Genomic DNA, 26,501 nt, shown 5'->3' with positions numbered 1-26,501 from the left:
CGTAGCTAATGACTGTAAGGGTGTATTCACACCTGTCCTGTTTGGTTCGATTGAATCGAACTCAAGTTCATTCCCCCTCTTGGTGTGGATCTTTTGGGCAGGTGTGAATACAGCAGTCACACTCGGGTGCTGACCAAACAATCGTACCAAGACCCAGCTGAAGAGGTGATCTTGGTCCACACTCGGGTGCTGACCAAACAATCGTACCAAGACCCAGCTGAAGAGGTGATCTTGGTCCACTTCCAAACAAGTTCTAGTACGGTTTCAATCACTTGTTTTTAAATCACAATGTTTAAAAATGCATGCAAATGATGAGTTTTCGTGACCGTGGCGCACACCAACGTGACATGAGCATGCTAAATAGGCTAAAGCTTGCCACAAAAGTTACCATGTATATGTTGGGGGAAATAGAGATATTTGAATTATTTATTAATAAACTAGTGTTTTCTGAGTCAGTGTCGCTAAGATGAAATTGATGATCCTGACTCGCCATCTCATCATTGGATGCGCCTTTAGAAAGAAATGCATCTTGGTTTACATAATGTGATAATGAGTTTTTGTTTTGGATTTGAATTATTTCGTTTTGTAGTCATTTAAAGCTTTCTATAGATATATTCATCATGGAAAATAATCACTGATTTTCGGTTCATTATTGTGAAGCGCTCCTGCTCGAGACCGAGGTTGCAAGCGCATCCTGTTTGTTTTCTTTATTTTACAAAACACAACATTTTGTCATTTTTGAGCATTTGCCAATGTCTATCATTTTTACTGATTTGTGTATCCAGTTTCATGAAATTCTAAGCATGTTAAGTGCCTTAAAAACACCTGAAAAGAATATTTAAGTTTGACGCATTGCCATTGCAACAGTATTTAAGATTTCAAGAATCCCTTTGCAGTTTTACAGCTGCAGTGTTTTGAAATGATTCTGCTTAAGCTTGAAGATAATCGAGTAAAAATAAGAAGCTGATTTTGAATGATATAAAATGATACACTTCCTGATGCCAGTTGGTGCACTATAACTGACTCTTAATAGTCACGTCTATGTGACTGGCCTCATACGACGAACAGACTGCTGATGTTTCAAAGTTTCAAGACTTTTTGAACATGTTAAGGGCCCCAAAACCCCCAAAAACATTTATAATAAAAAATATATAATATTAATAATCCTTAGAAGAACAACAGGGCCCTGTGACTTAGGGCCTAATAATACTGAAATTAATATTTTTTTTGTAAAAATGCACAATGTAGTCATGAATTAAAATGCTTTCTTACTGTAAAAAATAACATTTTAAAGAGTGGCTGAGAAAAATGTATTCATCAGCCAGATGCAGAGGTTTAGTCACTGTTGACTATTGTTTCTGGCTACCCGTCGATTCCCTAGAGTGATGAAGCATTAGCTGGACATGCTGAGATATTTCTATAAGCCTTACACACTCTTGAAGGAAAATCCTAAACATGGCTTTACATTCCTGATCAGTGTGAAGAGACAAAAATACAGAGAGCCAGTATATTTCTTAATAGCAGTAGGTGTGATTTGTTGTTTTTGGAGGGATGACAGATACATTAGTTATCCAGGGACAGCTTTGTCCACTCAACGAGTTGATCTGCAGGCTGAAGCTGTGAATTGCAGTCAAGCTGAGGAACAGCCGCCCTACATCCTATTGGCAAGGGCTGCACAGAACAGGGTCTATTGGGTCAACATTGTGCTAGAAAAAAAAAACTAAATTCAGGCCAAGATTTCAATGTCAGCTGTTTCGTTTTAAATGTAGACGATATACACAGAGTCCACAAATGTGACATGACATAAGGATTAGATAATAATTGGTTAAAAAGATTCAGACACAGAAATTGAAAAAAAGGACATGTTTGATAGATTTACTGTCTTTGTCAAGGGCTTTATACACAAGATATTTTCAAGAGATTCTGGTATGAGTGACACTTTCATGAAGAGTGTAGGGTCTAAGTTATTAATTGGCTTGCCATCTGAAATTAGTCAACATTAGTAAATCTAGTTTTGAAGCTTGGTTAAAAACATTTGTATTCCTTGACTTTTAATTTAGGGTGTTGATGTGTTATGTGGTGTTTTAATGTGATGCATTATTTTTTATGTCCTTAGAATTTGTCATGATTTTTCAGCACTTTGAGTTATAAAGTAGTTGTAAAATGCGTAGAAATAAAGGAAATTAATGTTCTGGCTTCTGTGAAAGATGTATTTTATACATAGCTTTGTATTGTGTTACTCAATGCAATGCCCTAGTAGAAGACATAACATCCATAACTTTACATGTCTGTCAATCACATGTTCCTGAACCTAATCACTGTGACCACAGAAGACAAAAAAATGACTCAAAATGGATTCACATCCTGTAACAAACAGGCCTGCTGTTAGTTACTGACAAACCATAATTCACCAGCTAAACACTAGTAAAAATAGACATAAATCAAATGTATTGAATTAATATAGATTCTTTACAGAATCTATATTACACAAAAACATTCAAGTCAATTTCAAAGGTTAATAAAATGTCAGAGGTCAGAATTACATTACTGTCAGCTTTGACCTGTGTTGAGAAAACTGTAAGCTTTGTGCTCCAGTGTGTGAGTAGGTTACTACATTTATTTGATAAAAATCAACTGTTAAAATACAACAAACAAAAATGTTCCTGTGTGTGAGGTAGTGGTCAATCTGGGACATCTCATTACATCTTATTGGCTTTCCAGGAGAGGTAAGAGTTCCAGGCAACAGCCACGATCTGAACAACAGCCAATCTGAAAAACACAAGCATGAACATATAACTGTATTAGAAATTGTTTATTTATAATGAATGTGACCAAATGCAAATATCGCATTTGTGTCTTAAAAAATAAATACAAAAACAAATACAAATCCAGATGGTTTTCAGGTGTGTGTGTTATATATTATATATATATATATATATATATATATATAGAGAGAGAGAGAGAGAGAGAGAGAGAATTAAAAAAAAAAAAAATCACAAAAAATCTCCTACTTACAATTACATTGACTCAAGTAATAAGTATCAAGTTACAACAACAACAACAACAATAAAAAAAACGAAGCTACGAGAATAGTTTTTGTACGCAAAGAAAAAAAAATAATGTCGTTATTCAACAATTCGTCTTCATGTCAGCTGCATCACAAAGAATAGCATACGCTGTTTTCGTTCAGTGGATACTCTCCAAAATGGCACCAGGGTGATGCAGAGGAGACAAATTGTTGAATAACGTCGTTTTTTTTGTTTTCTTTACATACAAAAAGTATTCTAATAGCTTTGTAAAATTACGGTTGAACCCCTGATGTCACATGGATTATTTTACTGATTGATCTCCTTGCTACATTTCTGGACCTTGATCGTGGTAATTACATTGCTGTCTATGGGAGGGCCAGAGAGCTCTCAGAGTTCATCAAAACTGTTAATTTGTGTTCCGAAGATGAACGGAGGTCTTACGGGTTTAGAATGACATGAGGATGAGTAATTAATGACAGAATTTTCATTTTTGGGTGAACTATCCCTAACCATCTCCAGCACTACTGGATTAGTGCCCTGCTGCAATGGACGCATTCTCATTATCAATGATCACTTGACTTTTGAGGTTAAAAAGGGTGGTTTTACCTGTGGTGGAGGGGGATGAAATAAAAATTGGCAATCTGCACCGGAGGCCAAAGCTGGAGAAATGAAGAGACGTTGCATTACATAGAACATTACTGAATGAACTGAAAAAAGAAAAGAAAAAAGAAAAGAAAAGAATGTCAAACACAGCAGGAAAACACTTACATAGTAAATGGAGATCAAGGCATCCATGTAGTCCTATTGGGATATGGAAAATGCTGATAAAAATATAATAAAAAATGATAATTATTATATTATATTTTTTTTTTTTTTATTATATTTATGGATGATATTTAATAGTTAAGAAAAATATTAGAGAATCATAGAACTAGTGGGACCTTTTTCTTGGGCCAGTATACAAACACCTAGCAACCATCTTGAACACCCTTTGATCATAGTTCTCTAAACAACAGAACATCTTAGCAACAATTGCAATGCCCTGGAAAACAGTGTAAGCAATGAGCAGCTTAGTTTTTTTGTTAACTAGTCTTTGAACTGAAAATAAAATATATGAAGTGTTTCTGACTCTGCTGCTTGTTTCCTATCCAATGTTTCTTGTAACATTTTGAGCGAATCTACATTTCTTCAAGCATAAGCTGAAGGACTATGTGAGCACCTCAATACCAATTTTTGATTTCATGTAATTGAAATGAATCGTGCTGTTGCAATGACCCTAATCAAAACCACGAATGAATCGTGCTGTTGCAAAGACCCTAATCAAAACCACGACAGCTGTTTTTACAGATCTGTGGAAGGAACCTACCAGAACGTGCCCACAAAAATAGTAACACAACTGCTTTCAAATAGAATGATTTCTGAAGGATGATGACACCACTGGAGTAATGATGCTGAAAAATTTAGCTTTGAATACATTACATTTTATCCAAATAAATACTTTAAATGTATATTACGATCACTGAATCGTGCTGTTGCAAAGACTTCCCCTAAAAAATCTTACCAACCCCAACTTTTGATTAGACAGCTGTTTTTATAAACCTCTTTGATTAGTGTGTATATATATATATATATATATATCAACCAGTGATTTAACTAATAGGATTCAAATGTTTTTTGTAATTTGTTGATTATGTTATCCAGACACAAAAGAGTTTTTTAAAAGCTCCACAATTCAGCCCCACCGCATCAAGTGCAAGTCAGCACCCTCCTTTCCCTGGTGCCATATAAAAATCAAGTAATCTGGAACACGAGGGCCCTTTCCCTGCTAGTGCCATCTTTTGAAAGGTCAACTTAGTGAGATTGAGTGTGTAAAAGAAGCCAGTATTAGAAACTTGTGCTCTTTCTGTTTGTACTCTTTACCTTAACAGTTTCTAATTAAGAATGAACAAGAAACTGGCCACCTGGGGTGAAACTACTGCGGGGCCGAGACGTCATTATATTGTTTCTCCTAAGCTTGACATCGCAGGAGTTTAGCCCCTCAGGAGAAGAGAGATTTTCTTTTTTTTTGGACCGTTTGGAATACACAAAGACACAGAACACAACAGGGATGCTAATATGCTATATCTTTAGAAGTGAGCAACATCAAAGACCAGCCTGAATGCCCTGGAATCTGCCCACTGATAGAAAGCTGTTGGCAATCGTTCAGAACAACCCCGAAGACACAAATGTGCTGCGTTCTTGTCACTTCATTATGACAGTGATCTCTCAGTTATAGAACCAGGTTATAAAGCGTCAAACGGCTCATGATGAGAACAATAATTTGCATGTGAGTTATTGGTTCTAATCTTTTTCTGCAAGCTAATGCAAGTGAGGTGACTCTCTAGTCTAACATCTGATGATGATGTTGCATCCACTTTGTTTTTTTTTTTTTTTTTTTAAAGTAGGATAAAGTAGTCAGTGGGGAGATGGCAGACTATGCAGGCAACATAAATGGTTGTAGTGACTGTACATCTTAGCCAGTTGTGTACACTTGTATAAAGTGTAGGTAAAGTTATGTTGAATTAATGCAGATTTGCTGTGTATTTTTATGAAATATAATGTATTTTATTCTTGTATTTTATATGTAATATGTAAGTTGAATAATAATAATCTAATTATATTAAATTACTATTTCATTTTCTCTCCTTAAGGATGATGTGTGTAATTTTTTTTTTATTTATTTTAATTGGAATTTTTTTTTTTTTTTTTTTTGTAGTTCAATTTGGTGCCACTATTGGCACATAAATTACTCACTTCACCCTAAAAAAAAACATTATCGCATTGAAAATTATTCATTTTTGATCATCTGTTTATTAGAATACATAATGTGTAGACGGTCCATAATTTTTGAATTTAAGTTTTATAGCAAAATGTTTGACATCAGAATATTTTCAAGAACTCCTGGTTGGAAGTTTGGAAAGTTGAAAGTTTGGAAGGAAGGATGGCAGGAATGAAAGAAAGAATGAACAAATGAATGAACAGATGAAAAAAAGAAAGAAAGAAAGAAAATATGAACAGAAAGAAAGAATGAATGAAAGAAAAATGTGAACAGAAAGAAATAGAGGTAAAAAGAAAAGAAAAAGGAAAGAAAGAATCAGAAATAAAGAAAAAGAATAAAAAGAAAAAGAGAGAAAAAAGAAAAAAAGAAGAGAAAAGAAAAAGCAAACAAAAGATCAAGAAAAATAAAAGAAAATGGAAAGAAAGAAAGAAACTGAAAAAACAAAGAAAAAGATAAGAATAAAAAGAATCAAAACGAAAAATTAAAGCAAAAAGAAAATAAACAAAAAGGAGAAGAGAAGCAAAAAAAAGTAAAAGAAAAAAGGAAAGAAAAAGACATTATACTGATCATTTGATAATGGCATCATCCATTGAAAAATCCAGATGAGGTTAAGGTTTTTTTTTTTATTTAGCAGGTGCACTTGATCTAAAGCGACATTCAGTTCTCTAAGCGATGCAGTTTCCCTAGATTCACCATCTGGGTTAAGTGCCTTAGACACAATCAGAATACCAGTTCACACATGAACTGTCCAATTCACAGGCCATTCCAACCTGAGCTCAAACCCATGACCTTTCCATTACTCCACCACTAAGTTACTGACTAATGAGTACCAAAAAGCTGCCATTCCAGCATTAGAGTGTCATTTAGTTCTGTTTTAAAGGGCACTACTGCAAGTAGCATCCGAACTGTGATCTGAGTGATCTGTCATTCTTGTTCCACCCAATTGCCTGACCTATAGTCATTATAAAAAAAGGTGGACACCGTCAAGCCATGAGTTTTAATCAGCATCAGAGGACCTGTTTAAACCAAAAACAGCCCTATTAATAACCAACAGGCACAAAACATGTTTTAATGAATCAGAGTGGTATTCTTGGAGATGAGTCACAAAGTAGCATCACTAAAGGTGTTTTTAGTGATTGTTTTTCAGCTCACATTTCTTCCGTTTGGGTTAATGAGCGCATTTATCATTAGCTTTCTGTCTTTTCTGACATTTAGGTGACTGGCCTTTCAGCCTCTTTTCAACTCCGACACCTTTCCTACATCAATAATTAATGGCACCACTCAAAGAGACAATGCTGCATCATCCGTTGTTCCTACAAGGCCATGAGTCACTCCTTGCGGCCCTCCATCCCTTCATCCCCATCAGCAGAAATATCCTCAAATTATGGAGGGCCAATATAAGGGTCACAAGACAGATATCTGGTGTGTAAGTGGACTTTCAGGACCACTGATGATTTTTCAACGTATGTACACCAGCAGCGAGTGCACTCTGGGATAAAAAACACATTTACACCAGAACATTTTTAATTGTCAATCTGTTGATGTAACTTAAATCACTCTTTGAGAGGAGTTTTTTTTTTTTTTATATAAAACAACAGCAACAATTAATATTACGGAATATTTTATTTTATAAGTTATACTATATTTTTATTAATTCATTATTATATTATTCTATAATTAGAAAAAAAATGAAAATAAAAGTTAATATAATAAAAATAATAAATGTAATAATATTAATATAAATTTAGTTATTCCAAAACTAATCCAATAGTTTGAGGTTCTGTGAAAAACCTGTTTTTTTTTTTCATTTTTAATACTAGTCTTTCATGTTGTCATAATGCTTATATTAAATTCAGGTTTGTGATGACAACTCACCCTCTTGAGTTTGGCCACATTCTCTTTTACGGTCAGTCCATTGAGCACTCCGGAAATTCCCAGAAAAGCACCCAAGAAACACGGAGCAAAGCCCACCTGTGGATATACAAAGATCTGGTTACTTTAGAGAGGCCTTCACATTCATTTTTAGATGACACATAAATGTACATGATTAATCAAGTTAAATGTTCATAAATAAATACCATTATACATCTAATCCAGCCTAATTGTTAATTTATAGACTACAGCCTCATATTTTCACATCTGATGAAATATGCATAGCACATGTTGGTTCTTATATAAATACCATTATACATGATCACTGGAATTCTTTCCTGTGTGGTTTTCCAAAGGACATCCCAAATAGATTTGTTACAGAAACCAATCAAAAATATGTCAAGCACAGAATGAAAATGGCCCATTTGCTTTTCCTTTGACTTTTGGGTACAAAGTCCCCAATGTTTTTTGTTTTATAAGTTGAAATGGCGATGAAGCATGGAAAAAAAGATTAATTTTTAAAAAACATCTCAAGTTTTTATTTTATTTATTTTTTGTTTTTTGTTAGAGTGTAATTTTTGAGTAATTTGTGATTTAGGGTTAGTTACAGTACATGTAATTATGCATAATTTATTGTTCTTACTATAGCAAGTATAGCATGTAACGTGTAACAAACCCACTGTAAAATAAAGTATTACCACATTTAAATTTTAGGCATTTTGTTGTGAAAAAATGAAGAGACAGTGTAAGTTACTGAACAAAACCTTGAGAATTCATGTAAAGAGCTAGAAGGAGTTAAATAAAGCTGTTGACATGATGACAGTACCTGCTACTTGACTTTAGGAATCTTTGTCTTTTTTGTAAAATATTATGAATAAATCATGCTTAATAGCTAACTTAAATATCCACTGACTCAATAACACCTGAAGACCTCTTTAAGTTTTAATCAGCCTTTGTAAGCCTCTCAATAAACAAAATTTAATATCTACAGATGAAAGCAACCAAACACACAACTTCTCGCTGGCCGTACAGGCTTTTAGAAATTTAGAAAGTGGGTCTCTAAAAATAGCCCTAGAATCTCTTTTCTGAATAAATGTGGGAGAGCAGGCTGGCGTTGGAAGCGCTGTTGTTTGGGTGTAATCCGGTGATGGGGAGAGGGCCTGTCTTGCGTGCCTTTGTCCGCTTCATCCTGTACATTCATTCCACCAATCATGTAAACAATGACTTATGCAAACACTCATTTGTTTGACTGCCTATCAGAGGATGGATTACTTGACATGCATGAAGGGAGAGCTCAGATGAGATACCCAAAAGGGATAAAGCACGTAGCAACAGCAATAAATAGAAGCTCCTAAGCACTTTACATGTGTCTGCATACTCCCAACAAAGACACGACAGTCAGTTCTAAAGAAAACTTTCCATGCGTGTATTTATAACTAAAGATATTTTGTAATATACCGAATGTTGAGATCTGACTTTATTTTTGGTGTTTTGTTTTCTGTTCTTTATTTGTCAATGTTTTCTTGTAACACACAAATATGTACTAATTATGAATAAATTAATACCATGTAGTTCACATACACAAAACAACTGCTGCAATACATTTCACATGGCTCACCTGGTCAACAAGCATTTTCTTCAGAGCTGCACTTTTAGTACCACCAGTAACCAGTTTGTCCAGCACCTTATACCATCCACCGACCACTGGACCTTCAAGACACAGAAAACTTCATTAAACTCATCTCACATATGTGTAGCACTTTAAACACTTCAGTAAAACAATCATAAACACGAACTCAGAATCTTGAGGCTGTGCCAGTGGTTTCATTTGTTCACGATGTGATTATGAAAACAGCAGGCTGTAATTAGCTCCAATCCTCTGTGAATTAATGAGCTTTCTTTTTGTTTCCCATTGTGGTTTCAGTCTGGGCCTGATTAGCAAACTGATCAATAAAGGTTTTCTCCCCCACGTGACAACTGAATTCTTTGCTAAAATCTTCATGTCTGGGCAGTGATTAGCAAACTGATCAATAAATGTGTTGAACAAGTGATACTCTATATTTACTCAATAAAATTGTGGCAACAGGGTGTTTTAGTCAATTTAACACATTAGAATTAATTAGAATTAATCAACTGAGATTCTCAAATGAGTTGCTACCAAATCTGGACAAAAAACGAGAAGCACCTTTTAATGCAATTATACCTACTCTGATTGTTTGATCGTCTTTCATAGGCATTAGCAAATGTGTGCGTATCAGCTGTTAAAATCACCCACTATATTTACTTAATAAAATTGTGGCAACAATTACAAGCAATATTATGTAATTAAATTTAACACATAAGAATTCATTATAATTAATCAATGAGATGCTTAGAAATTAACCATTCAAAATGACAAATAGCACACAAAAGAGTAAAGTGGTAAAAAAAAAAAAAAAAAAAAAAAAAAAAAAAAAAAACCTTTCTTTGAGAAAGAAAACCAAAACACTATGCTAATGAATACTATGTTTGCATACCAGGCCAGTATTGGCGATTACAGGTGCAAAAATGTAATTCACGAATTCATGTTTTTTGGTTGCTTACATGGAGATGATACAGGCATCGTGTGTTCAAAAGCTTATGTTTCCAAGAACCCAAAATAGAGTTATTAAAGACACCAGATGTTTACCAAACAGAATCACTGAAGGAGAATAATCTTTGGTTACCATTACGGTGGTCGGTGTTTGCTTTTAGTTGTTGGCTCTTGACCCTTAAACTTTTAAACAATTTTTTGGTTGCTGTAATTTGGATACAGCAGTTAAACAAGACATAAAGAAAAGCTGATTAATGACTGATTTCCGAGTTGGTTGCGTCTTAGCAACAACAGGTTGTCCTGTGGTTGTTAATAAGGTCTGGTATTTTCAGCATAATCAGAGAGAATTAGAAGGGATCAAAACATAAAAAAAAGAAAAAACATTTCATTTAGGCAGACATCAAGAATCAGGCTAAAACTGCAAAAAGCATGTTGCACTATTTATTTTTACTTTTTTAAGCAATTTTTAGTAGCTTGTTTTGTGATGAGTTCTTTCTGTTATCTGAATAGCGTTTTGTCACCATTCTTATTCATACGCTGGTTCAATGAAGGTTTCCCTTTCTCCAAAATTTTTTTCTTTGAATTCTTAAAAGATTTTACAGAAAATTTTTAGGTTTCTAGTTGAGATGCAGGACTCAGAATTTTTCCCAATGATTATGACAGTGAACATCTTTTGTTCTAGCTGTTACAGCAGTGAAACAGATAATTTACTGCACTACTATAATGGGTAACTATAAAACTAATTCTGTTTTTGTGACTTTGGGTGACTTAAAAGGCTGAATGATGCCGAGTGTGCAAAATGTGAATTGTAAAAAAGTTGACGTCATGTATAAAGCTTTGAATCATACAGGTCATTTGCAAGATTATTTTTGTGTAATTTTTACTTATTTTTTTCCTCTAATTTTGAATTTGCTTGTAAGCAGATTATTTCTAAATTCTAGTGCATTGAGTAAATAAAGTGCTGTGTGTGTGAGGGCATTCTTTGCCGTCCTTTTAGCAAAACAAAGGATGAATAGAGCGGAGCTTCTGCTTAATATATCAGCCTATACTAAACTGTGCAGTGAAATCAATCACTCTGCTCAATGGCAACTTTGAAAGATTACCTGTTCCCCAATTTTGTTCAAATGAAACAGATTTTACTGCCTAATAATAACACATATTGATGTTTAAAAAGGCTGTCGAATGGCTCAGGCATAAAAGCTTTGAAATAATTTGCAGATTAGACCCCTGGACAGTACTAGTGCATTTTGTGTGTGTCATTGACAATTATGCATGTAGCACTCTGCTCTGCAACTTCATTACCTTTTTTGCCTTTTTGGTCATAAAATAACAGAGTTGTCATTTATTTTATATTTTTTGCCCTTTTTAGTTGTTATTTTATCTTTTGTATTATTATCTTATTTAAAGCAAAGGGCCAAGGGTTTGCTTGTTAATAGGAGGAGTTGATACAATTTAATCTGATTTCATCTGAAAAAAAAAGAAGATGATTGAAATAAAAAGCCCTTTGGAGATTGAAAAAAAATCTCAGGATTTGACCAAGTTTGCAAGGTTTTTGTAGCTTTAAATCTTTTACATTGTCATCATTCAAAATTTATTATACAAAAATAAATATTGTGGTATACACCACCGTTAAAAAAAAACGACATTTATAATTTACAAAAGATTTCTATTTCAAATAAATGCTGTTCTTTTGAGCTTTCTATTCATCACCCTGGAAAATATATTAAAAATTTGTTAATAATAAGATACTGTTTTTGAATACCACATGAGCATATTAGAATGATTTCTGAAGGATCACGTGACACTGACTGAAGTAATGATGCTGAAAATTCAGCTTTGCCATCACAGAAAAAATATCTTTTAAAATATATTAAATATAAAGTAGTTATTTAAAATTGTAATAAAATTTAGCTGTATTTACAGTATTTTTGATCAAAGAAATGCAGCCTTGGTTAGCATAAGAGGCTTCTCTCAAAAACATTAAAAAATCCTACCAAACTCAAACTTTTTAACAATAGTGTATGTCAGGTAACTCTGGCTTGGAAAGGCATGTAAAAAAAAATACCATTCTGGGCCAGAAAGTATCTTTCTTCATTGAAAGTTTTTTTTTTTTTTTTTTTTTTTTTGAAAGAATAAAAAAAAATAAAAAATACAAAACATAAAAAAAAATCACAATTTTATAACAAATGAGGACATAAATCTTAAAATCTTAATTTTACTTTCACAGAATGACACCCATGAAGAGTTTCAAAGCTCAGTTTTAACTCTCTTGCCCCTGTATTTAAATTACATCAGTGCAAAGTAACAAAGCTGGAGGATCTCAAGAGAAACACATAAGCAAATGGAACAGAATCACAGGAGACTTACGACAAAGAAGAAGCCAATGCTTATCATCTTGGTGGTGCGTCTCATGCTGTGATTGGCCAGCCCACGGCGCTCAATCAGCTGCTGGGAGATGACATCACCCACACCCACCAGAGACCCTGGAAGAGAGGGAGTAAAAATGAGGGAGGGAGAAAGAGAGGGTGCCAGTCAGGCATCTTTTTGCCCCCATTGCCCAGCGTGAAGGCCCGCACCCAATAACCACGCCAAGGACAACTGACAGGAAACACTCATTCAAATTTTTGCCACCCCATTCACTAACTGAGAAATGAGATATGGTATCATTCACACTACCTTCCCAAAGATTGGGGTCTTTTTTTAATAGAACTATTATTTAGCAAAAAATAAAAATAAAAAATGCAAGTGATCACAGGAAAGACATTTACAATGTCACAAAATACTTCTATTTCAAATAAATGCAGTTCTTATTTTTCAAAGAATTATCAAAGAATTATCAAAGAATTAAAAAAATATTAAACAGCACAACTGTTTCCAACATATAAGAAATATATAAGAAAGATATCAATAAAAAAAATTTTCTTGAGCACTAAATCAGTATAGATTAGAATGATTAGATCTGAAGGATTATGTGACATTGAAGACTGGAGTAATGGCTGCTGAAAATTCAGAATACATTTTGAAATATATTAAGCAATTATTGTAAATTGTAATAACATTTGAGTAATGTGTGATTGAAGTTTGGAGTAATTTTTGATGTATATTAAGAAATTATTGTAAATTTTTATTGCATTGATTAAATTTTGTAATATATTATGCGATTTTTTTAAATTGTAATAACAGAATACATTTTGAAATATATTAAGCAATTATTGTAAATTGTAATAACAATGCCACAATTACGTAATCGTTCAAAGCGCCAATTAATCGTTCGTAAGTCCACTTATGGTTATTCTGCACGCTTAAGATATTTTTTTTTTTCTTTCTACATGTTATTTTAGGGTTTTTCCATTTGTTTTAGTTTTAGTATAACATACCATTCATATTTTTTCTTTTTTTTATAATTTAAAGAAGAAACCAATCCGATGTATAGTTGACATTTGAGACTTAATACTATAGAAAAGCACTTTTTCAGTTAGATTTTTCAACTCGTTTATTTTCATAAAAAAATACGGCATGCCGTTGCATCAAACAATGGTATAAACATCAATCAATGTAAATTGTGATAATCGTAATTAATAATCGCAGTTACAGTTTCAAGGGAATAATCGACAATTATGATTTTTGTCATAATCGTGCAGCCCTAAATAATCATTAACTCTCTGAATTTTTGTTATTTTTTGTTTTTTATATTTAAGTTTTATATAAGTCTGAATTTTTATTTTTTTTGGTTTTTTAAACTTTTTTATTCTTCTACAATGTTTCAAACACGTATTCATTACTAAATGTAAAAAATAACAGCAAAGGACTCAAAATAATTGAGACCATAATTATAGTAAAACAATGGTGCAGAGACTTCAAGAAATCCAACTATTCACCCCACAATGACCTTTAAATGTCACATTGTAAATTTCACATTGCATCAAGATCCCCTTACGAACACCAAAGGGGGCTGTTTCCTAATAGCAGGGACGGATGTCATCCTGTAAAACATGATAAGTCAGGCAAACCATGCAATACATTTCTGAGATCACTACGGATACATTTAAACCATTGCAGAAAGTAAAACCAAACCTTATTTATTAATCAAACCCAGTATCAAAAGTTCCACAATGTGCCCTGACAGAGATGCAAGGTATATCAAAATAAAATCAAACACGCTCCCTCTTACATACTTGAAAATCCTTTAGTACTGTCCATTGAGACTGTGAGTGAATGCATATATAACTTCATCATAAGTGTAAGCAACTAAACCAAGAGAGACCTCCCAACACCCTAGAGCTTGAAAGTGTTTGAGTTTAAAGAGTTTTATCCATTCATCCTTGAGGAAACACTGAATGAACAGAAGCTGTTGAATATGAGTGATGGTAAGCTTTAGATAGACTGCAATTCATCACTTGCGCACACATACAGGTACACACACACACACACACACACACACACACACACTGTGTGTGCCAATCACATTGACAGAGCTGTTTCCTCCCAACTGCTGGAAATGTCACAGGTCTCCTTTCTCTTCACACACATTTCGATCACCTGCAGTCAAAGCCATGAGGGCAGCAAATAGAGCCATGCATTATGCATGTGTGCATAAACAGACAGCTCACTGGATATTGACATGTATCGGAAACTCAAAATGAATACAAACCTCAATAAAAAAAATCCAAACCAATGGAACTCATCACAAAGGAGATTTCGTTCCTTTTTTTCTTTACTGTCCTGGGAGGACCCTTTTTACATTTGCATTCATCTTTAGAGCCAAAACCATGAAAACAGGCACATTAAAGTTATTCCAGGTTTCTGATTTCAGTGATCAAGAAAACAGCATTTTCAGAGGAAAAAATGAAAATGTATCTATATTCACACAGAGGAGATGATAATGAAGAAACCATAAAAACCCATCATTCAAAAATTATTATTTTGAAAACAACAATAACCTGAAGAGTGAAATAATTATAACTAATTACAATATTTGTTAATCAAAAAATTATTCATTACAATTTTAACACAAAACACATCCCACTGAGTAATTTCATTTCATTTATTTCATTTATTTATATAGTAAATGTAATATTTATTTTAATGCGATTTACATAGTATTGGGTTATGATGTTTGTTAAATTAAGAAAAAAACCCAGGAACACATAATGAAATAAAAACATAATTAAGATTTGTTAAATGCCCGGGCAAGAAGATAAAACTTTAACTTAGATTTAAACTCATGGACAGAGGACAGGGATCTCAGAGATAAGGGGAGGCTATTCCAGAGCCTAGGTCTGACAACTGCACATGCACGATCCCCTCTCGACTTCAACCATGTTCAAAGCTGGACCAGAGTGTAACTGTTTGTGGACTCTAGACACCTGCCTGGCATGTTCAAATGTCATGCCGGTTCAGAGAAGTATGAGGCTGCAAGACCATTTAGAGGTTTAAAAACAAACAAGAATATTTTGAAATCAACTCTACGACTCACCGGCAATCAGTTAAAGGGATACTCCACCCCAAATTTTGTCATTAATCACTTACCACCAAGTCGTTTCAAACCCATAAAAGCTTGTTCGTCTTCGGAACACAATTTAAGATATTTAGGATGAAAACCGGGAGGCTTGTGACTGTCCCATAGACTGCCAATAAAATCCACTGTCAAGGTCCAGAAAAGAATGAAAAGCCTCATCAGAATAGTCCATCTGCCATCAGTGGTTCAACCGTAATGTTTAGTTAAAAATCAGGCTGCATTGTTTCGAACCATCTGAAGCCTTGTAATAGAAGACTGGTATATTCCAGCATATAAAGAATTACAATAATCCAATCGAGATGAATGAAAGCATGTTTGAACTCTTTCAAGATCTTATAGAAAAGACTTTACTCTAGACAGATGTTTCAGGTGAAAAAGCTTGAATTAACTATTGTGTTCATGTGTGGGTCATACTTAAAAGAGGAATCCAAAATAACTCCCAGATTTTTCACAGTCGTTTTGATTTGCAGACTGGCAACATTAACAGTAGTTTTTCTTTAACCACAGAGGGCCCAGACATAATTGCTTCCGTTTTACTCGCATTAAGGTGTAAGAAATTTGAGGACATCCAGGATCTTATATTGTTTAGACAAGCAAGCAAAGGTTTCTAAACCTTTCCTGTCAGTATGTTTCCAAGGCATATAGATTTGAATGTCATCTGCATACAAGTGAAAAGACACCCCATGCCTCCTTAGAATCAAACCTAGAGTTGGGCCCAAAATGGAAACTTGGGGAACACCACAGGTAATAGGAGCTACAGATGAGACAGAACCTCCAATGCCAACTGAAAAGGTTCTGTCTGTAAGAAAAGATTTAAAACAACTAAAGCCACGTCCATGGATGCCCACATACTGTTCAAGACGTGACAATAAAATGCCATTATTAACAGTATCAAATGCTGCACTCAAGTCTAAAAGCACTAAAATGACCCGGAGTCGACAGATAGTAAAATGTCATTCGACACTCTTAATAGTGCAGATTCAATACTGTGGTTAGTCCTAAAACCAGACTGGAATTTATCAAGGATACTATTCGCATCTAAGAAACTCTGTAACTGCAGTAGCACATTTTTCTCAAGGATCTTTGCTATAAAAGGCAAATTTGAAATAGGTCTAAAATTTAATCTCTTTAATCTTAATCTCGTTAGTAAAAAAATATGGGCATGGTATATTTAATAATACTATAATTATACACTATTGGCATATTATAATCCTATAATTGGCAAATTATAATTTTATAGTGCTGAAATGGCATATTTTAGTACCAAAATAAATACAGTAAAGTATATAAAATAACAGGAAAACAAAAGAAGGGGACAATTTAAAAACAATAAACAAGATTAACCTAAACTAAAACAAATATATTGGGCAACAACAGGCACTCCAAAACATAGCACAACATAAGATATCCTCAACTATTCTGATGCAATAGAACCTTGGTGGATCAACTTCTGATAAGTGAGGTCATTGTTCAAAACACATGGTGGTCTGGAAAGAAACCACTATTGTACACAGCACGACATAGCAGGAGGGCAATGAGATGAAATGCCTGGGAGAGGAGGATTCTGGGAACTCTGGTCTCTCTCCAGCAGGTTGTTAACGGGCACAGCAGGGTGATCCACCAACAGAAAGACTGTGTCATGCTCTCACTCATCCCCACACAAACACAGCGCATGAAGCCTTTTCTGATCTGTGAGAGAAATGCATTGCAGGACTCTCTGATCGCATTTTACAAACTACAACGACTTATGAGCATCGTCCTTGTGCTCCACCACAAACACTGACATAGTGACTCAGTGTTATGACATGACTAAGTGTACACAGGCACTGGACTAATGGTACCAGCAGTGGGTTTGTGAGACTAACACTACTTCTAGATTATCAGTCTCTTCAGAAAAAACACTGAGTAAGCCACAAGTTTGCAAACCTTGGAAGTTAGAATGAGATAATAAAGATCTTCTGCACTCTACAGAGGTATATTACAATGAAAAGAATAATAGAAAAAGAATAACAGAATAATAGTAATATTTATTTTTAAGATTTTTATTTTATAACAAAATAAAATAATATATTCAAAATATATATAAATAACAAACCATCATATCAATTATCAGCTGTATTATAAATATTGTTATTTTCAGAAAAACAATAACCTAACTACTGTATACACTATAAAACTAATGACAACTATATAAAGTGAAGCTTTTTATGGTGACAACAGTGTTTCTACATCTGTACGCCCTGATTTCTAAACACTCATTATGCTTCACCTTGACTGGCTAAATGCAGGATCCTTAAAAAAATTATTCTGCAGCCAAATACAGAACTGTCATGGAGAAGAAATGGAGCCACGAATAAAAAAATGCAACTGCCTTTAAAAGTAGAGGACAGCTGCTTCCTCGCATTTGCCCAAATACCATGGTTTACAAAGGACATTCTACATTAACGATAGAGTCTGGCAAGGCAACGTAGCCCCTTTTAAGTGACCTAACCTTTTCATAAAATGTCAAGGAAAGACAAATAATCCAGTATAGTAGACTGGAAAAAGCCAGGAACCTTTGCCATGCTTTTATTGGGTCATCTTATCAAAACTGCACCAGCCTATTGCTCATGGTAGGCAGAACCAGGCAGACAGGAGGGCAAAGCCTGAGTGAAAGCTAACACTTATGTTTTTTCACTTCTTGGTTCAATTTGACGTTAACAGGTTGAGAAGCACCAAAGAGTAAACTCTTAAAACATCTGATAATAATAGACTGTCCAAAGAAGACCCTTTTACATTTTCTTTCATCTTTGGAACCAAAACCATGAAAACAGGTGGTTAAAAGTTATATTCTAGGTCTCTGATTACAATGACAATTAAAATGTATTCCTATAATGACAATATTGAGTTTCCCAGCAATTACTGCTATTATCAATGTTGAAAACAGTGAAAACAGAATTGCTGAATTCACCCAAATATGAAAATTTCCCAAGATGGTAAATGGTGTACTGGAGTCTTGTGGATTACTTGTGGATAATTGTTATGTTTTTATCAGCTGTTTGGACTCATTCTGACGGCACCCATTCACCACAGAGGATCCAATAGTGAGGAAGTGGTGCAATGCCGAATTTCTCCAAATCTGTTCTGATGAACTCATCTACGTCTTGGATGGCTTTGGATGAGTACAATTTAAGATTTTTTTTTTGGTTGGAACTACTCCTTATTTGAGGGAAACTGTGATACAGTTTTCTTTCAGGATACTCTGATTAATAGACAGTTAAAAAGAACAACATTTATTTGAAATAACAAATTAAATTTTTTCTTTCATCTTTAGACCCCAACCCATGAAAAATAGGCACTTAAAAGTTATATTCCAGGTCTCTGATTACAATGAACTAGAAAACAGCAGTTTTAGAGGAAAAAATGTCCATTTATCTATATTAACAAAGACGATGACCCCATCCAACCATAAACATGGTTGTTTGTCATTACACTGTGCCAAATAAAATGCAATTTACCACACACTCAGGTGCAATCTGTCCTGTATCTCGTGCCAACTGCAGTATGTCACTCATATATGCTAAATGCATCTTGAAATATGCTGATGTCAGCACAACACTTCCCACCGTCTGTCCTTGAGGGAGAGTCTCTGGGGAAGAACAGCCCTGATTGACGCATCTTGAGCTTAGTGAAATTATCTGTGATCAATTTGGCAGGGATCTGTTTGCAGCCAGCACGTTCTCCACAGGGACCAGCAGTGGGCTCTGGCAACCCTACCCATTTAGCTGATGAGACCGGTGTGACATGGCTTACCTGCGGTACAGTAAACACATTCAAGCCTCATACGTTCAGATTTGCCCTCTTTGGATGACATTGATTTTTTCAGTTCTACATTTAGCACAGATTATGGGGTTAATGCATCGCTAATGACTTGAAAACGGAAATGTAGTGCCTTCATCCTCTCCATTCATTAATTTTTTAATTTGTTCATTTATCTCTTCCTCTTCACATCTGTACCTATTATAAATAAATCCATTTATCACTTCAACCAAGTGCATCAGTTAAAGCAGAGGGGAGTAATATCTGTGCCAATATAGTGGCAAAAAAACAGAATTGCAAAAATAATGGGTACATTCGTATACTTCACAGAGTATTCAGCCATTTTAATGTACATCTACAGTGGGTATAGAAAATAATCACTCCCTTTAAAATAATCACACTCTGTTGCTTTGCAGCTTTTTATCCAGCTGTATTTGCTCAGTGCAACTTATAACATCCAAGTGAAGGATATAACACCAACATGTCAAAAAAAAAAAAAAAAATTCACTGATTTGGAAAAAGGATCACCCCCTCCTAAAAATGACTTGTGAGCTCAATCTGGTGTAGCTAATCACCTTCTCAATGGCACACAAACCCATTTGACTTTCACCCGTGATCAGCTGCTCTCATTTTGATTCTCTCAGCATGAAAAGAGCTTTTCTGGAGCATTTCAGTCCTTGGTAGTGCAACTGAACCAAACAATCAACTAGGTGTCAAGGCACTTTCAAAAGATCTCCGGGATAAAGTTGTGGACAGGCACAAGTCGGGAGATGGACACAAAAAAATTCAGAGGCTCTATCAATGCCTATAAGCACATTGAAGTCTATTATTAAGAAGTGGAACGTATTCGGTACAACACAGACCCTCCCTGGATCAGGAGCCAGGAAGAAACTGGTCAGAGAGGTGACCAAGAGGCCTACAGCAACTCTGAAGCAGCTGCAGGAATTTATGACAAGGAGTGGTCATTGTGTGCATGTGACAACAATATCACAAATTCTCCTCAAATGTGGCTTGTATGGGAGGGCTGCAAGAAAAAAGCCACTCCTCAAGAAAGGCCACATGCTGTCATGACTGAGCTTTGACAAAACACACCTTGAAGATTCTGAGGCAGATGAGACTAAAATTTAATTATTTGGCCTCAACACAAAATGATATGTCTGACGGAAATCCAATACAGCTCAGCATCCAAATAACACAAGGGGGTGATACTTTTTCCAACTCAGTGATTGTTTTTTTTTGTTTTTTTTGTCTTTATGACATGTTGCTGGTGTTATATCTGTCATTGTATGTTATAAGTTGCACATTGTATGTTATAAGTTGTAAATACAGCTGGATAAAACAAAAACTGTCTCAATCTTCATTTCAGGCTGGTGCAACTATCATGATTATGATATAATCATTATACACAAGATAATACACTACTGACCAAAAGTTTGAGGTTATTAAGAATGAAAAAAAAAACAATTACTATTATTTACCAAGAATGTGTTAAATTGATCAAAAAAGAGAGTAAAGACATTAAAAAATATTTTAAATAAAAGCTGCTTTTTTCCCCCTTTTCATCAAAGAATCCTGAAAAAGATCATGTGACACTGAAGACTGGAGTAATGGCTGCTGAAAATTCAGCTGTGCTGTCACAGATATACATGACTTCTAAATGTTTTAAAGTAGAAAACAATCATTTTAAATTTTAATAATTCACAATATTACTGTTAAATTTACTGTATTTTTGATTAAATAAATATAGCCTTTGTGAGCATAAGATATTCATTTCCAAAACATTAAAAAATACCAAACTTTTGAATGGTAGTGTACATCTAATATAACTAAAACAGATTTATTTTTAAATTAAACATCACAACAGATGTTTAGCACTAAATTTAGGTCTTTTAAATATGACAGATCATATTAATTAAATGTTTCATATTATATAAATGTATTAAAATAATTGACTCTTTAATTAAACTTTAAAACAATGCCACTTTCCAAATTGTTTTCAAACAGACAACTCCCCTCCCCTGTCCGTCATTTGTTGGACAAATAGATACCCCCGCCCTAAACTCACACCATTGGTTGGGCAGGTTAGGATGGTAAAATGACCCACAAACAGTTGCCTCTTTATATTAAACTGGCATATGAAAAAGTAGACCCAGTATTACATCGGGGGGAAAAACACACTTAACACTGAACTTCCAATTCACTGAAGTTTTTCCATCTTGCCCAAGAATGCCAAGTTTTATTGCATTCAGTTTATTTGAAGGTAAGGTCACGTCCCTTGCTCTGCGAATAAGCGCTGGGCCACATCACTGAGAAAACATCCAGTTATTATTTAATTTTAAAATAACCCCACTTCCCTCTCGTTTAAAGCATCTTGCTGTCTAATATTAAACCTATACCCATAAGGCTAAAGTTTCTATAAATATTCAAGTCCTCTCCCTCATGAGGAAAACAAAGGCAATGAATCACAGCTCGACTGTAATCTTGATTACATAAATTTGCATCCTCAGCCACTAAGCAACATGAGGCCACTGATGATTTTAAGCATTTTGGCCAAGTTTTCAGTGCCAGTCTAGCCAAGCACCAATTAATCCTAATGCTACAGTTTGAATGACTCATAATACAGCCTGCAGCTTAAGCAGGCTCATTGATTAACAATGAAGTGCACTCTCATTCACTCATTTTGTTAAACAAGGTGAAAAGATTCCCATCAAATGGGTCTGATTAGTTAATGCACAGTAATCACACATGAAATAAAAGCAGTGTGAGGTGTGTAATTTCAGCCCCCCTGGCATCACCAAACGGAACTGCGAAATTAGTTATTGTTTTTAAGTAGACTTCAAACACTCCCTACATCTGCTGTTGCACAGAAAAAATACTGTTAAATCTCAGTTTTAACTACAAAAGTAGAATGTTATATTATTCATCATCTATGTTCAGACAAAAAAAAAAAAAAAGTCTTCTGCATAACAATTTGACAAGACTTTGATTAATATGTTGTTTTGTGCTTCCATCTTCTGGTAGAATGGTGCAATTGCAGTGAAAAATAATTTTATTTTCCAAATAAAAACTAAATGTCTTAAGGTGATGCATAAAGTGAGCATTCCTGGTTCAGTATTAGCTCAGCTAAAATTTACATTTAATAACATTTACATTTAAAACAACAGTTCAACATCTTCAAAAAGACTTTCCCCCTTAAAGGGTTACTCCATCCCAAAATTAAAATTTTGTCTATGTTCACTTACCCCCATGTAGTTCCAAATCTGTAAAAGCTTTGTTCGTCTTCGGAACACAATTTAAGATATTTTGGATGAAAACAGGGAGGCTTGAGACTGTCCCATAGACTGCCAGGTAAGTAGCACTGTCAAGGTCCAGAAAAGTATGAAAAGCATCGTCAGAATAGTCCATCTGCCATCAGTGATTCAACCGTAACATTATGAAGCGACGAGAATACTTTTTGTACACGAAGAAAACAAAAATAACGACTTTATTCATCAATTCCTCTCCTCTGTGTCTCTCCATATCATATCCAAAAGCAGTACGCAGATGGTGTAGCGCTACGTTGCGTCAATGTGCTGTTTGCTTTCAAACCAAAGCATAAATACACGTAAAAAACATATCCTTGTGGCACAGAAGAGCATAAGCCGCCTGCGTACTAGTCAGATTTGCCAAATTGATGCTAAGCTGATTTGGAGAGACACAGAGAAGAGGTGGAGAGATATAAAGTCATTATTTTTGTTTTCTTTGTGTACAAAAAGTATTTTCGTTGCTTCATAATGTTATGGTTGAATCACTGACGGCAGATGGAGTATATTCTGATGATGCTTTTCATACTTTCCTGGACCTTGACACTGTTATTTATTTGGCAGTCTATGGGACAGTCACAAGCCTCCCTGTTTTTCATCCAAAATATCTTAAATTGTGTTCCGAAGACGAACAAAGCTGTTACAGGTTTGGAACGACATGGGGGTAAGTGAATAATGACAAAATTTTCATTTTGAGGTGGAGTATCCCTTTAATCTATACTCCCACCCTGTAAAACCCACAATGACAAAGTTCAAGCAAACAGCTAAGCAGATTGTTGCTGAGAAGGGCTTTTCAGTGTTTGTATGGCTGATCTATTATTGATGCTCAAAAACAATCTTGCTGTTTAGATGTGATTGTGCAAACAGGATACATAAATATTTTATTAATAGCTTCTGAAATTGAGTTGACCTAAAGGGAATTGGAAACATCAACTACAGGCTTAAAAAGTCAAGGAATCGAGGGTGGAGAGTTTGTAGGTCTTACCAGCAGTTATAATCTGCAGTGTCCATGGATGTTTGGCCATCAGTGCATGATAAGATCTCCAAAGGCTTGCCATGTGACAAAGTCTAGGAAAAACACAGGACTATTGAAATTACTGCGATGAAAACTGCTTCAGAGACAGAGAAATAGCCAAAAACTTGAACAATTAGTATGTGGCAAGAAAAATATCAATGTCATATCATCATGGCACTTAGTTAGGCTACTGATAGATAAATGAACAAATCTTTTTTTTTACTTTATGCAACATCGTATCAACAAACTAGTTATGACTAGTTATTAACCAAGATTTGCTTATACATATACTTCACTAAAAAACGATTCAAAAGAGCCGTTCATTTAAGATTCCGACTACACTGGCCATGATATATGCATATAATTCACTAAAATGAACCGGTTCATAAGATTCATTCATTTTGGACTACACTGGGGTGCGTTTATATATTATGTATATATAAATACAAACACATGCATGTATATATTTAAGAAAAATATGTTTTTATATATTAAATATATTTATGTATAATATAAAATATAAGAATATAAATATATAAATGTATTTACATGTAAATATTTAAAAATATATAAACTCTGTGTGTGTATTTATATATAAATAATAAATAAACACAGTACACATACATATATTAAGTAAAAAAAACAAAAACTTATTTTCGTTTGACAGCACTAATTTACAAGTAAAAAAAAAATAATAAAAGTAATTGAAAATGATAAAATATGAAATATTCTCTGATTCTCTGAAAAACAACCGGCTCATAAGAGTCAATATTATGTATATCAGACTACACTGATTTTGTTGTACATTTTTGATTCATTAGAAGAATCGGCACATAAGAGTCATTTATTCAGGACATTCTAAAACGCTTAACGTGCGTAAACAAGAACCAGGGAAACCCATTTTTTCTTACTTAATAAACACTAACTACTGTCAAAATTTGATGTCAAACTGTTCAGATAAAGTGAATATTATATCGTTAAGCGTTTTTCTCCCCCATTTTATAAGGAAACAGCTTAACGGTTCAGGAAAACCACATTTCTGCCACTTATTAACAGAGACTGTCAAAAGTTTTCTTATTTTATATTAAATTGATTATTTTAAATGATTTTGTATGTTCTTTTTCATTTAAGTGGATTTTATTATTTTTAAGGTTAGGTTTGGTTTATTTCTTAATTTAAAAACAAAACGTTTTTATGTTTTACAAAACAAGATTTCACACACCCACCCTGTCATACAAAACTAAGAATATGTCATCCACTGTACATTTTTATTTTCGTTTAATACATTTTGTCTCTCAAGTGCCTAGTAACAAAGCTTACGCAACGCGCATTAAAACTACTGTTTTATAACTCTTGCACAGTCAGATTCATCCCGTGTGGAGACTTAAGTTAGACAGAAGTGTAGTCCTACCTTGTCACGCAAACAGGCGTGATACAGTGCGTGTTTAGATGTTGGTGTTGCTGAAATTAAAGCGGTATGACTGCTGCTTTCAAAGACCCCTAAGTTAAAAAAGGAAGGGAAGTGACTTCGGAAGATGTGGCTTAAGTTTAAACACACTCGCCGAACTCATTCAGTCTTGTTTGTACTTGTAACAGGACAACCTGAGAGATGTTTGACATAATTCACTTTCCCCCGTGATGCTCGAGGTGGTGTAAGGCAAGCAAACACTTCAAAGCGCAACAAGATATTTCAAAATAATAGTCCCACTCGAGAATTTATTGAACTATTGGAATCAAAATGTATTTTTGTGTGTGTGTGTGCACTGATTATAAACAGTTTAAAACCCTCTTAAATTAGGATGATTTTTTAACCATTTTATATTCATAGCAAAGTGTATCTGGAATTGGAAAATATTTTTGGTTAAGACTAATAAAACAAAGGACATACACTTGTTACACTTATATTTTTGCAATTTTTGAAGGAGAGAGGAAAAAAAGAATTAAGACAAACTTAGGCACAAAATATTTATTGCGCTATTTATACAGACAGAAAAAAAATGTTCCAACAGAAGTGGAATGGCTTGCAACACTGGAGGTCAGTTTGAAGCTCGTAAACCGATAACCCAGGGAAATTATTCATACAGTATGCAACAAAATCATTACAGTACACATCTGTGGAGAGAGAAAACTTAAATAAGAAAGAAATATTTTTCCCTTATAATAATGCTGCCTCTATAGTTAAGTCTGAAGTCCATTACTGAGATTTGATTTAGAATACATAACCAAGCCATAAATTCACTGCATAAAAAAATAAAACAAACCAAATGGCAGGTCCAACTAGAAAACAAACATACAAAGAAAAGTAAGACATCATTTTCATTATTACATAATGTCAAGTGGGACCAAACAGACAAATTTTTAATTAATACCACTGAAATATTTTGATTAATTAGAAAATTTTCATTATAAGATTGTGTCATGTGTGAAGAAGGTTACGTGATTAGCGGTAAATGTCTGTCACCTGTTTTCAAACGGGAGCGGCAGTTAATACACAGAGCCATAGTTCACTGACAAGCTACGCAATATTCTGTTCATAATTGAGATTAATCGCATTCGATTATGAACACGATATTGCGT

General features: G+C 34.3%; 1 protein-coding gene across 1 annotated transcript; it reads right to left on the bottom strand.

Annotated features, from left to right (window-relative positions):
* Positions 1-1,848: 1,848 nt before the first annotated feature.
* On the bottom strand, positions 1,849-25,595 carry LOC109054345 (protein Mpv17). Its single transcript, XM_042778073.1, has 8 exons — positions 25,336-25,595; positions 23,895-23,977; positions 12,659-12,774; positions 9,338-9,430; positions 7,723-7,818; positions 3,798-3,830; positions 3,636-3,688; positions 1,849-2,769 (listed from the first exon to the last, which is right to left on the bottom strand). Exons 2-8 carry the CDS (start codon positions 23,965-23,967, stop codon positions 2,700-2,702), a joined length of 534 nt encoding a protein of 177 aa, XP_042634007.1. The 5' UTR covers positions 23,968-23,977; positions 25,336-25,595; the 3' UTR covers positions 1,849-2,699.
* Between the last annotated feature and the right edge of the window lie 906 nt (positions 25,596-26,501).

This window comes from Cyprinus carpio, chromosome A20, assembly GCF_018340385.1.
Source record: "Cyprinus carpio isolate SPL01 chromosome A20, ASM1834038v1, whole genome shotgun sequence".
In the NCBI taxonomy this organism is placed as follows: domain Eukaryota; kingdom Metazoa; phylum Chordata; class Actinopteri; order Cypriniformes; family Cyprinidae; genus Cyprinus; species Cyprinus carpio.
Note: the sequence above shows the minus strand (reverse complement) of the source record. Positions and strands in the feature narration are given on the sequence as shown.